The sequence below is a fragment of the Athalia rosae genome, chromosome 6 (assembly GCF_917208135.1).
Source record: "Athalia rosae chromosome 6, iyAthRosa1.1, whole genome shotgun sequence".
Lineage (NCBI taxonomy): Eukaryota > Metazoa > Arthropoda > Insecta > Hymenoptera > Athaliidae > Athalia > Athalia rosae.
This window is the reverse complement of record NC_064031.1, coordinates 2,997,587-3,009,851: the sequence shown is the minus strand read 5'-3', so window position 1 is coordinate 3,009,851 and position 12,265 is coordinate 2,997,587. Positions and strand designations below refer to the sequence as shown.

The 12,265-nt window shown below is 42.8% G+C and overlaps 3 protein-coding genes and 1 long non-coding RNA gene across 5 annotated transcripts; 2 read left to right on the top strand and 2 right to left on the bottom strand.

Moving 5' to 3' along the window:
• The first annotated feature begins 23 nt into the window (after positions 1-23).
• On the top strand, positions 24-8,549 carry LOC105688703 (transmembrane protease serine 9-like). 2 transcript variants are annotated; one of them, XM_048656627.1, is made up of 5 exons: positions 24-145; positions 5,995-6,178; positions 7,385-7,689; positions 7,831-7,982; positions 8,149-8,549. In XM_048656627.1, exons 1-5 carry the CDS (start codon positions 103-105, stop codon positions 8,317-8,319), a joined length of 855 nt encoding a protein of 284 aa, XP_048512584.1. In that variant the 5' UTR covers positions 24-102; the 3' UTR covers positions 8,320-8,549. The 2 variants fall into 2 exon arrangements, with proteins under 2 accessions (XP_048512584.1, XP_012260641.2); XM_012405218.4 differs by lacking the exon at positions 24-145 and adding an exon at positions 1,732-2,142.
• LOC125501321 lies at positions 7,474-8,249 on the bottom strand. The gene is made up of 3 exons (XR_007278853.1): positions 8,107-8,249; positions 7,816-8,042; positions 7,474-7,667 (listed from the first exon to the last, which is right to left on the bottom strand). It is a non-coding gene; the product is annotated as an uncharacterized LOC125501321 (long non-coding RNA).
• Positions 8,550-9,221: 672 nt separating the features above from the next.
• On the top strand, positions 9,222-10,833 carry LOC105688695 (odorant receptor 30a-like). Its single transcript, XM_012405211.2, has 7 exons — positions 9,222-9,506; positions 9,592-9,800; positions 9,844-10,113; positions 10,180-10,279; positions 10,360-10,461; positions 10,552-10,707; positions 10,774-10,833. Exons 1-7 carry the CDS (start codon positions 9,222-9,224, stop codon positions 10,831-10,833), a joined length of 1,182 nt encoding a protein of 393 aa, XP_012260634.2.
• On the bottom strand, positions 10,794-12,104 carry LOC105688706 (28S ribosomal protein S11, mitochondrial). Its single transcript, XM_012405222.3, has 5 exons — positions 11,758-12,104; positions 11,436-11,563; positions 11,259-11,359; positions 11,131-11,196; positions 10,794-11,075 (listed from the first exon to the last, which is right to left on the bottom strand). Exons 1-5 carry the CDS (start codon positions 11,985-11,987, stop codon positions 10,968-10,970), a joined length of 633 nt encoding a protein of 210 aa, XP_012260645.2. The 5' UTR covers positions 11,988-12,104; the 3' UTR covers positions 10,794-10,967.
• Between the last annotated feature and the right edge of the window lie 161 nt (positions 12,105-12,265).

Below are 12,265 nucleotides of genomic sequence, written 5' to 3'. Positions count from 1 at the left end.
ACGAATTCAATGCCGAGCGCGGTGTGCGCGAAACGTGCTCGAAATCGAGAATAACAAAAATAATGAAAAAACCGAACGGACGAATAATCGACGGATCTCGACATGCAGGCAGAACTCGAACGATTTACCTTGGGAACGTTTAATTGTGAGCATAAACACGCTGGTCGCCTCGACCTACGCTCTATTATTCTCGTCGTTATAGCACGTACCTACTCAAAGAATCATCTCAATGTTACGTGATGTACGCTCTTTCGATTTCCCTCCAGTTATTATCATATTGCGTCACAATGATTTCTTTGCCACGGGTATTGATTTTTTTTTTTTTCGCATTTTCTTTTTATTTTCTCATATACCGATGCGCCCGTCGTGTTATGAAAAAAATTATGCCACACCCCCTTTTCAAGTTCTCGGTGTCAATTATCAAACTCTTATTCGTATTCGAATGCAACACGTAACTCACTTTCGGAGATAAAACAAAAAGAGAGAGAGAGAGAGAGAAAATAAAAAAAAGCAAATTTACATTTCGTATCGGTACAACACCGGGCTTATTGTCTTTCGTAAGGATTACATTACACATAGCTGCAGTGCGGCAGCATATCGGATATGTATTCGAAAGCTGTTCAAGTGTAACGTATAGTCGTGCGTGTATGCGGATAAATTTCAGATAAATACGTTGCAGAATATAATTTATTCCTTATACGTTGTTCGTATATACGTATGTATAACGTAACGTACAGGCGCATGTGTATCAGTGGTTCAAGTGCACTGGGTTAGCCTTTTCGTTTAGTTTCTTTTTCTCCTATCTATTCGGCGGTTCTTTTTTTTTTCACAATTATTTTTTTTTTTTCTCTCTCTTCTTCTTCTTCTGAAAATTGACTACTGTAACAGAATAACCTTGCGGTGTCGTTGGCACCGGTATAAATTATTCGGCCATCATTCGCCCGATGTATTACATTCGAATTCCTAGAGAATAGTAGTTATCTACTGGATACAAAAAAAATTTTAAAATAGCCTCATAATGGCATTTAAATCGCACGATTGAATTATTACATTCGTACCCCCCCGTTCGACTCTTTCCGCCTTGACACACGATCCGATCGGATACCACCTCTCTACATTTATAATTTGTCCGTGAGAGATGGAATTAATCGAACAACCGATTAATTGATTGATTTTTCGTGTCGCAGTTAAAATTCTAGTAGTCCGGTTACCTCTGATTCGACAATCGTTTAAAAGTCACGGCGATCGTACGAACGTCAGAAAAAGGATCCACGCCAGGATAACTGGAAGTTGACGCATCTGGGCTATTTTTTTTTTTTTGTTATTTTTTTTTTTTTGTTTTCTCTCACACAGGAATAATTTGCGACGTTTTCGGAATCGCGACCGTCGAGCTTACTTACGATAGAGAAAAAAAAAAATAGTCAAAGCTGCGAAATTACCTGGTTCCGACGCGTCCCTCCGTTCGTTCGTTAAACTCCCAAGTGTCGCGCCCACAGGAACGTCGTCGACCTGTTATCCTTGATGTAATGATACTTTGGAGGTCCGCGCGCGACGGGTGTGCCCTCACCGATTCGTCAGTTGTGATTTTCGGCGTTGTAACACAAATACCCGTGGATTTTGTGCACCTCCATATCGCTCGATATAGTCGACCGTCAGGGGGGGGGGGGGGGGGGGACGGGATGCCCTCGACGATGAGTACAGCACCTGCAATACAATACGAGTCGCGTGTTGGTATATGATAAAAGGTGGGGGAGTCGTACGCGGAATCTTTTTTATTTTTTTTTTTTTCCGCTTCTTTTTTCGTTTTTATTTTCCAAAGGGGGGTGGGAGAAGATGCAGCAGATATCGGAGGTATAAAGAACACCGTGCAGCTCGTAATACGTGACAAATTTTTTCTTCATCTCCGTACGAGAGGGCTTCGATATCGAAGCGCCGACGCTCCTCCGTACGGATAGAACGACACGAATAAATAGTTTTGTAATAAAAAAAAATAGAACGGAGAAAAAATATACTTTCAATACCCGTCGTACGAAATGACAACATCGTGTAGTTTGACGGTAACGACCCGTCGAGGGATGATCGTCGTCTTCACGTTATTCATCTGGATCGATTCGCCCTCAAATGTGAACGCCTACACTAACCGTGAGTCCATTCCTATTGAACGTAACTTATTCCCCGAATTCTCGATTTTCGTTTTTTAGTTTTGCGATTTGAAACGAAGAGAAAACAAAAAGAAAGAAGGAATAAAAAAAACGTACGTCTTTTCCCCGTTGTCTTCGGTGTAATTTTTTTTTTCGCGATGAGAAATATCGAAACGATCAAGACCGAGGGATGAATCGCAGCGAATTGTTTTCGTTCTTATAATATACATGAACTCGTACTCACAGTTACCGAACGAAGACGGATGCGAACCGTTTATGGGGATGGATGGATGGATATGAGCTCGCGTCTCGAACGTTTTGGCATGGGATTTTGCGTCAGTTAGAAATTCGTAGTCTTCTTCGTCCCGCGAAGCTGTTATCCAATCCTTTATCGATCATCTCCAACGATTTCCGATCCGAAGAACGAAAGATACGAGACGAGAATTATTGGGCAATTTTTCTCTCCGAACTACGTCGGAATAATTTTCTCAAAGTTTTCGATAATCGCACGTTGTACGCGAAAATTGAATCGAAACGGAAAATATTTCGTTAACGCGTCACGGAGATTATAAAATAATGCGCTTGTAACGATGCAGGTCGCGGTTAGCGTTTGTTAACGAGAGAGAGAAAAAATAAATAAATAAATAAATTTATACAAAGTCCAAAAATATTTCAGCGACCTTCCTGGTGCGAGTGAACCGCCGTACGAATACAACGATCGGTGTAGTCTGCACCTAGACCCTGAGCATTTCTAAATATTCCGCAAGGTCTAAATAGTGCGTTGACTCGGACCGACGCGACTAGGCGCATGATTTCGTTTAAATTCACCTCGCAAATATCATTTCGCTGTTGATACAACAAACCGATGCGTGTACCTCGTACGTGTGATGGAAAAGAAAAAAAAAAAAAGAATAATCACCAATTACGTAAACCGCGCGTTACATCCGCGTTAGAAGAAACAAAAATTGTTCGGTTCCTTTTTTCCTCAAAACGGAAGGAGAAAACAGCGATTGTGAAAAATTGAATCCGAAAGCACGAATCCTTGAAGGATTCTCCGTCGATTTGTTCGGACCATAATTATGAACCCGTGACGGAATAATTTCTCAACGATCGTTCCAAAGTTTTTCCGACCCGTTTTCTGGAAAATAAGAGAAATCAACTTTGATGTATGAAGTATATATACACCTGTACACTCATACACCGTACCTATAATAGGAAGATTGCCGAAGGAAATTCAAACTATAAATTATACCTGAGTCAACAGTTCTCTAATGAAAAGTTAATTTTCCGCGATTGCGTTTCAAAATAATGACGATAATTTCGCTTGATATCCGAATCCCCCTGATGGTACATACCTAAATATATATTTCTATATATAGATATATACATAGAAATACAGGTGGTATATGTATGAATTTCGGTCGTGCAGGCATCGGCACATTATCGTCGTTCATTCGCGGGATTCGGGGGTTGGGGGATGGTCGGAGGTCCGTCTGTATTTGACACGTCTATTAGTCATCCGCGAATGTCAGCCGTGAGGGTGGTGGCGGCGGCGGTGGTGGGAGAAACGGGAGAAGTAGGAAGTGGAAAGCGTCGGAGGGGGGGGGGGGGGATGAAAACCACCCTGGGTTGAATTCTCGCTCGTAGCTCTAAATTCCCCCGGGGACGGGGAAGGCGCCTGCGTATCCTGCAGGACTCGGGACATCCGTATATATACACAGTTTGTCGTTATATGTGCATATAATGCCACTGTGTACTTGTGTATATACTACGGGTGCAAATATACATGTGTATATATATACACAGGATATACCTATATATTACATACGGAATCTCTGCAGGGAGAGCGAAGAACGATCGAGAGGAGCCCGCCGTACCGTTGCCGGTCGAATTAATCAACCGAGGTGTGAAACGACGCAGGGGAGGAACGGTCCAAGGGAGGGGGAGGGAAAGGGGTAGAGGAGTTAGCTCCGGAATAGGGATTGCGGTGACAGAGATTTCGCGTATCCGGGTTACGCCCCCCCCCCCCCCCCCCCCCTCCCTATATATACTACAGGAAGTTAAATTCCACACGACCGAATCCCACTCGCATTGACACCAAAATTCCACCCAAGGAACATCGGCAATTATCCGCGCTATCGTCGTTTTACAAAGACGAACCCGATCGCGACCCCGCACCCCCCTTTGCGAAAAAGAGGGAATAAAATTCAGAAAAATGAAAAAAACAGAGAAATGCAAACCCCGTATAGGTGGAAAAAGTTTATGTAAATGAAAAATCGTACCATTATTATATCGATAACATATAAAATCTGATAATAACCCGCAGCTGTTGCGCTTCCCCTTTTATGTAATAGACAGACGGATATACGTATATATATATAATAACATTATATCGTACATGCGAACGTGGTTTTAATTACGCGGTGAAGAATTACTGCTATAGCAGTACCTTTAGGAAGAGACTATTACGCGGTCGTATTGGAAGCGATGAAATTAGGGTAGAATGAGGAGGACGGGATTAGAGGGGAGGAGGTCGGTTGGCAATCAGTGTGGACCACGGATGTATATACGGCGCGAGGAGGTTTCGCGTTATATATACATATATACACGTAGAGAGAAACCTGCGCGATATTCGTCGGGATTTGCCGCTTCGGTATTACCTATATACCTATACGCGTAACTCGTTCGTGGGTGTACGTGATGGGCTTTCGAACGGTGTGCGTGGTTAACGTCGGTGGTTGAAATGGGGATGAAATGAGGGGCAGGGGTGGAAAATAAGGAGGCGCGGACGGGCGCCGGACACGGGGTCTAATTGAAACTGTAATCACGAAGCGAAGAAAGCACAAACGAAATCTTACGTAAGCCGATTGGTAGCGACTCTCGCTCGGATGGCGTATAACTGAGGAGGGAACGGGAGTCTAGACTCACCTCCGGCGAGATATCGCCGCCGCGTATGTCTCGATCACGTGACCGAAGAATGAGAAAAAAAAAAAAAAAACAAAGGGAAGAAAAAAAAATTGGTTCATTAATTTTTTTCATTACTACGCTTCTTCATTTTCAGTCACGTTCGACGTACAGATATATATTATATGTACGCGTATACTCGATGTCTCTGAAATTATTTGCGCTCGGAATGACGGGGGAGTGGTTATTTTTATTTTGTTTTTATTTTTTTTTTTCCTCCTCTGTACGCGCCGCAGCGAAAGACATTATGAAATTTATTTCACTTTGTCGCGATTATCTTTTTTTTTTTCTCGTCGATGAAACGGGACGACGTTTCACCGGAGCGTTGTTGAAATGAAAATTGTATCCGATCGTTCGTTTGCCACCAGCAAACACGATCGTCAGGTAGTTGGAGAAAAAGTGATTTTTAATCAATCGTTAAAACGAAACAAATGCATAGGCAAACAAATATTGCTCCGGGTTATATCGGTAACTCCCGATGGTCCCGCTATTGATGTAACCCACACAAATTTCAAGCGAATTTGTTCCCAACGTATGCTATACCTATACGTGTGTAGCGTATACTGTTCAAGCCAGTGGTGAGAACGTATTTCCACGTCGCGGTTTTATCCGAAGGTTCGAAATAGCGGGGGCGCGGGTATCCGGCTAGAACCGATTGGTTTTATATTAAAATATTTAAAACGGATGCACGAGGAGATCGTAAATATATCCACCTGTGCCCTGATCGTATTAGGTATCCGATTGTTGTCTTCGTGAATTTTTTAATTTCTCACCACACATTTTCAATTGCTAGAAATCTAAAGCCGAACGCCCGTGCGCGTTCCAAATTCGACCCGCCCAACTACATACCTCAAATTGATATATCAGCTTCTTCTTTTTTCCATTGCAGTTGCCGACGTACCATGCGGAGAGATAGGGTCGGGGTCGCGTGCCGCTCGAATCGTAGGTGGAGAAAACGCGGCGCCCAAGGAATTTCCATGGCTTGTCAGCATCACGAGAAAAGGGGGACATTTCTGCGGCGGAACAATCGTTAATTCCAGGTTCATCCTCACCGCCGGACACTGTCTGTGCTCGTAAGTTTTCCACCCCTGAAACGAAAGATGATCCTGAGACAAGGACCAAGACTTCGATTTCCACGAATCGAAATTTTCCTAATCCTGTACGAATATACCACCGTAATTGCGTGTGTTTTTGCCGAAACCCAAGCTTTCGAATATCCCAAGTAAAAATATCGCGTTTCGTTTCTCCCGGAAAAAGATGAAAAATAAAAATTCCCTCTCGCAGCTCAAATTATACGGAGATTATCGATCGTGTCGTGTATCGTTGTAAGGTCGTTTCGGGAATAAATATGCGTGTCGCGAAGGGATAATCGAGGCTGCGGAAAGGGGCGGCGCCTCTCTCTCGTTTTTTTGCATATAACATGAAAAATTAGTCCACAACGCGACGCTGTCCGCCGCGGGTGAAGAGTGTGAAGAATTAAAGGAGATCGGGAGATCGTGAGGCTGTATATTATTCGCACGCGGATACAGGTATCCGATACTCGCGTGCGCCGTGCTGTGCAGGAGAGAAAGAGAAAGATGGACGGAGAAAGGGGTGGTGGATGAAAAAAAATAGAGAGAAAAAAAAAAAAAAAAAAAGGGAGAGAGAAAACGGTGAACGTGTATACCACCCCGGTTGCAGGGTTACGTCACGTTTGCACGGGCCACAAGCAATTACCGAGTGCTTTGGTAATTTACGCGCAATCATGGTTTACAGTACCAAAAGCGCGTTTAATTCTCTCGCCACTTGCGCAACAACACACGGGGCCGTACAAACTATGTATTACACGTATATATGATGATACAGGTACGTCTGTGTGTTACGAATTCTACCACGTCGAAGTTTTGGGTTTTGTGCATGAGTGTGTACGTGTAACGATAGTACAGTATACCTGTATACCGTATCATGGAGAGTGTAGCGCAACACGGATAGCGACCGGAGAGAGAAAGAGAGAGAGATTGACTCGCCCCCCAGTTGTGCCGCGCGCACAAGTTTAATTATTCCGGATTCGAGTGAAAATCTAAATTAAAACGGCTGCTCCATAGCTCTGTACCTATCTACACGTTATATCTAGCGGTGACGCGATATGCTAAAAGATAATATATCACCCCGATTTCGCTAGAGTTCCTACAGGATGAACGTTTTTTTTCCCTCTCTCTCCTTTCGTTCTTCCGCCCTTTCCACCGGTTGCAGTTTCATCTGTTCCCCCTTCATCGAATCTTTCCGTCTCCGCTTTTTAGGGGATCCTCGGAGATACCGGCGCGTCAATTGCGGGTCACGTTGGGCGAGTACAATTTGCGGGGTCCCGAGGTACCTCCGGCAAGAGAGGAGAGTATCAGAAGAGTTTTCATTCACCCTGGACACAAATGCGGTGGTTACATAGACGACATAGCTTTGCTGGAATTAGACAGACCGATTTCTTGGTCGGAGAGCGTCAGACCGGCCTGCCTTCCGTCGTCGAACGGTGCCGCCGGCTACAGCGATTTCGAGGGAGAGAACGCAATCGCCGCGGGCTGGGGGTGGCTAGGAGAAGACACATCCAGACGTAAGTTTTCGAATGTAATATAAAATCGATTCGAATATAAAGGAGGATGAAAAATAAATGTACGAAAGAAAACAAAAAAAAAAAAAGAAAGATAAAAATAAAAAATCAAATAAGAGGCGGGATTACATAAATATCTTGCAGACAAGAGGGCAGACATCCTTCAGAAGGTCGGTGTACGTGTGGTGGAAAATAACTTATGTCGGCAGTGGTACGCTAGTCAAGGTAAAAAAACGCGAGTCGAACCTCAGCAGATGTGTGCGGGCCACGAGGAGGGCGGTCGAGATTCCTGCTGGGTAAGCGAATCCCTTTTTTTCTTCATTATTTTTTTCTTTTTTTTCCCCCCCCTCCGTATCCTGAATTAATTAATTCACTTTACAATCATTCGTTTCGCCCACGGGGGGGTTTCGCGTAACTCACCAATCTTTATTTATTCCTTTGGGTTTTTTTTTTGATTCGCAGGCCGACAGCGGAGGTCCTTTGATGGTCCGCGGTCGTCGGGGTACATCGGAAACAATGGTCGTGGGTGTAGTTTCGACGGGAGTCGGTTGTGCGCGTCCCCGACTTCCCGGCGTTTACACAAGAATTTCGGAATACGTCTCCTGGATCGAACAACGAGCGTTTCAACGTTGAAACACCGAAATCAACCTTTTGAAAAGGCAAAATCTGTGATAATACATACGTATATTTTAAGGTCCATACGATTTTTGAGGCGGTCGCACAACGCCACCGTCCTCTTCTAGTCATTTTAACGTAATTAGCTTATCGATTGTTAGGAGATGAAAATTAATTAGATTTTTAAGACGTCGTTAAGACGAGCAATAAATAACGTATGCCATTTGCTGTACGGATAGTGCAACGTAGCTGGTGAAATTTTGTGAAATTTATTTACCCTGCTTCACCTACTTGTGTTCGCGATGCTCCTTCTCTCTCCTCTGTATCCTGAGAGCATTGCCTGCGGGAGTCCCGAAACTCTGTGTACCCGTTCCCGCGGAGCTCGCTCTGCTTGTGTAATATTTTATTTATCCATCGGTAATCGTAATAGCGGGGCTCCATCCATGAATCGTTCATAACTATCGGGGGTCGGGCGTGTATATCAGCCCGAAATACCAACGTATGTGAATACATGAATGACTAATAGGAATTTCACTTACTATTGCTAATAATTTAACCCACAGCGGGATCCCGATCGAAAGGGTATGGGTACCGGAAGTTTCACCCGAGTCGATTTTCTGCACTTCCCGATACACTCTGCTCACACGCTGCATGGAAAATATATCACAATTTTCAAGAGCGTTGCACGATTAAAAGAAAAGTAAAAAAAAACCGGTAACTGGCAGTAAAATTTTTGTGAAAAAAATTCCTTCGGACAATTATACGATCATACCTCGTAATTACATATCTAGAGGACAGAAAATTAATTACGGTATACGTTACGGAATAAAAAGAGCGGCTTGGTTTTCGGTTTATCGATTAAGTAATCTTCGGGATAAAAAGAAGGGCGATTCGGACTTGCATTTCAGTATGTAGGAATCATGACGGACAATCCATTCACGAGACTCAGTGTCACATCGATGAAACTTCAGGGATTGTGGCCAGTTAGTTTTTTTGGCAAAAAGACCGCGATTCTCCACAGATCGTTTGGGGTGTTCAACGCAATTTGTTACGCACTATTCACCGCATCCATGTTCGTCGACGTTATTATTTCACGTAATAACTTGGAAGCTATTGTTGCAAACCTCTGCATAACGCTGCTATATTTTAGCGGAACCGCTAAAGCCCTCTCTTTTCTCTTTATGAGGGAAACGATAGGCAAACTGGTGAATCAACGATCTTCCCACCCGATCGACCTACTGCAGATTATTCAATTTTCATTCGATTTTACTTCGTTTCGCTTCAACGCAGGTGGAACACGCCACAGACTTTACACGGAAAGTCAGAAAAGCTGGAAACCAAAGATGCTTGAAAATAATCGACGAATACGTGAGACGCTCGAACACCATTACTTTGGGATTCTGGCTTATGGTTTTACTGACTGTAACCAGTTACTGTGGTGCTCCGATAATAGGGGTGGTTGCGGGATCAAAAGCTGAACCAACCAGATTAATTTACAGGTAAAAATAAGAAGTAAGTTTGAATTTTCACACGCAATAATAGGGCTTGGAATCCTTTTCCGAATCTTTGGTCTGGCTACGTGCTGCAGTTGACTATGGCCTATTTGACGGCTGTGATAACGGCGACGTGGGATACTCTCGTAGTAAGTTTGGTGATGATTCCGACCTGCGAACTCAAAACTCTGGGAGTCGAGCTCGAAGAAATACCAAAATGTGCGTTACCGAATGGGAAAGAGGAAAATGAAGGTGTTCGTGAGATCGAGATCAAGAAAAGGGTTTCAAACTGGGTGAAACAGCACAGCGCTGTTATGCGGTAAGAAATCGATCATCGTAGAGACTACCGCGTTGCATATAAAAAGCACGTTGTGTGTTTGATCAGATACATCGAGACTTTGGATCGTATTTTGAACCATCTCATGCTCCTCAATTTTGTCGTATATTCGGGAATATTTTGCACCACGTGTTTCCAGTATGTCATCGTAAGTATTTATTGTTGATGAACGCGAACGCCGAAACGTGTATGAAATTTGGAAGTATTTACTTCGCGAGTATTTCACAGAACGGATTCAAATTCGAAAGCTTCGTGGCCTTCCAATACATGATAGCGACGATGTGTCAGATGATGTTTTCATACTGGGAAGGAAACGAAATCAGGATTCATGTGAATATTTATATTGATTGAGTACCTTTGTTTTGAAAATTGGATTTCTCCATTTTTTCGCTCTAAAAAACGCTTGAAATTTCTCGGCAGAGCGAGGCACTAGCCCACGCGGCATTTAACAGCGCTTGGTACGACGCACCCGCATCTCTCAAGACCACCGTACTGATAATAATCTTGAGGTGCCAAAAACCGTTAAGGCTGCGGGTCTGGAAGCTGTATGATATTTCAATGTCTAGTTGTCTGAAGGTGAGCCGAATGATTTTCCGATTACGAAGTAAAATTCGAAACACGCCTGAATTGGGATTATTTCAGATAATGAGTACTACCTATTCTTATTTTGCAATACTCTGGCACGTTTATTCGAAGAAATAATAAACAATAATGTGGATAAAAATCGTAGTTACAATCGTTGCTGAAAGAGTGATGCAATTTTATGAAAAATAAAATAATTGATGCTGCATGATGATTCCTACGATGTTTTTTTTTTGTTCGGATATTTGAGTACCTCACAATCTCCTTTGCTTTCTTGGTCTCGGTGGATTCCAAGATACTCGTGTGCTGTCGGTAATAGAAACGATGTTCATTCCTCCAATTTGTAGGCCTTTAATTGCAGACTGAAATGACAAAGATATAACTTTATGCTCATATTAAAAATCAGATTTGTCTCACCATTCTGCCTGGACCTATACCACGAACACGGACTCGGACAGTTTTGATCCCTTTCTGGATAGCTCTCTAAAAAGTTTTGGGGATTAGAATAATAGAAGTGTAATCGATTTCAACAGTGGATGACTCACGATACTGAGGTTTGTGGCAGTGGCTTGAGCAGCAATATTAGTTCCTTTTCGAGCATTTTTGAAACCTTCGATACCGGCGGAATGTAGCATGTGTACTTCTCCTGCAACACAATTGAATATGGAGTGATTGAAAATTTGCACAATACATTTGCAACTGATCACAGAAAAGTCATGCACCTTTTCCATCAGAAATAGTGATAATAGTGTTGTTGGGCGAGACCCGGATGTTGCAAATAGGCAGGTCTTTGAATGGCGTGCCATCGAAGAGCTTGAACGGTGTGTTTTCATCGGGGAATATTTCTGTTCTAAAATGAAATTCATAATTACGAAAATCATGTGCTAGTCAACAGGCAAAAATTTTAATGGAAAAAAATTGAGGGCAAAAACTCAAACTTATGGGAAAAATGGATGAAATAAGATAGTGAACAAAAATAAAAAACATAACCTCTCAACAATCACAAAGTTCGAAACGATAGTATATTTAATTTTCTTAACTTACTTTGACATGATTTGATCAATTTGTATCGATTTCTCTCCTGCTGTTCCCTCATCTTTTGGAGGAAGAGAGGCGAGCATGGCCTTTTTGTCTTCAGCTTTTTGACATTTCGCGGTCGCGTGAAGGTTTCGAGATATATTTAAAGTGGTTGTTGTTTCTCTCAGAGGATTCTGAAAGACAAGCTTATTCCTGATACAAGGAGAAGCCAGAAACCGCACTGCTGACCTCAACATTCTATTATTTATTCTAAAGAAAACTCGGTATCATTAGTTAAACTGAATGACCCAGCGGACGCTTTTTAGCAGACGATCCCGGCCATTGCGATGTAGGGTCGAGCAGTCGACGAATATTGCCACGTGACATGCTAAACCACCCTCATTGGTCGTGAGCTTTAAAAAGCTCTTCATCGCCATATTTGCGGTAATTTCAAACAAGTTGAAACTGCAATTTGAAATAAGTTTTGCAACTCTAATCGTATGCCAAAGAATGCTTTTCAAAATTCTAGTTGATT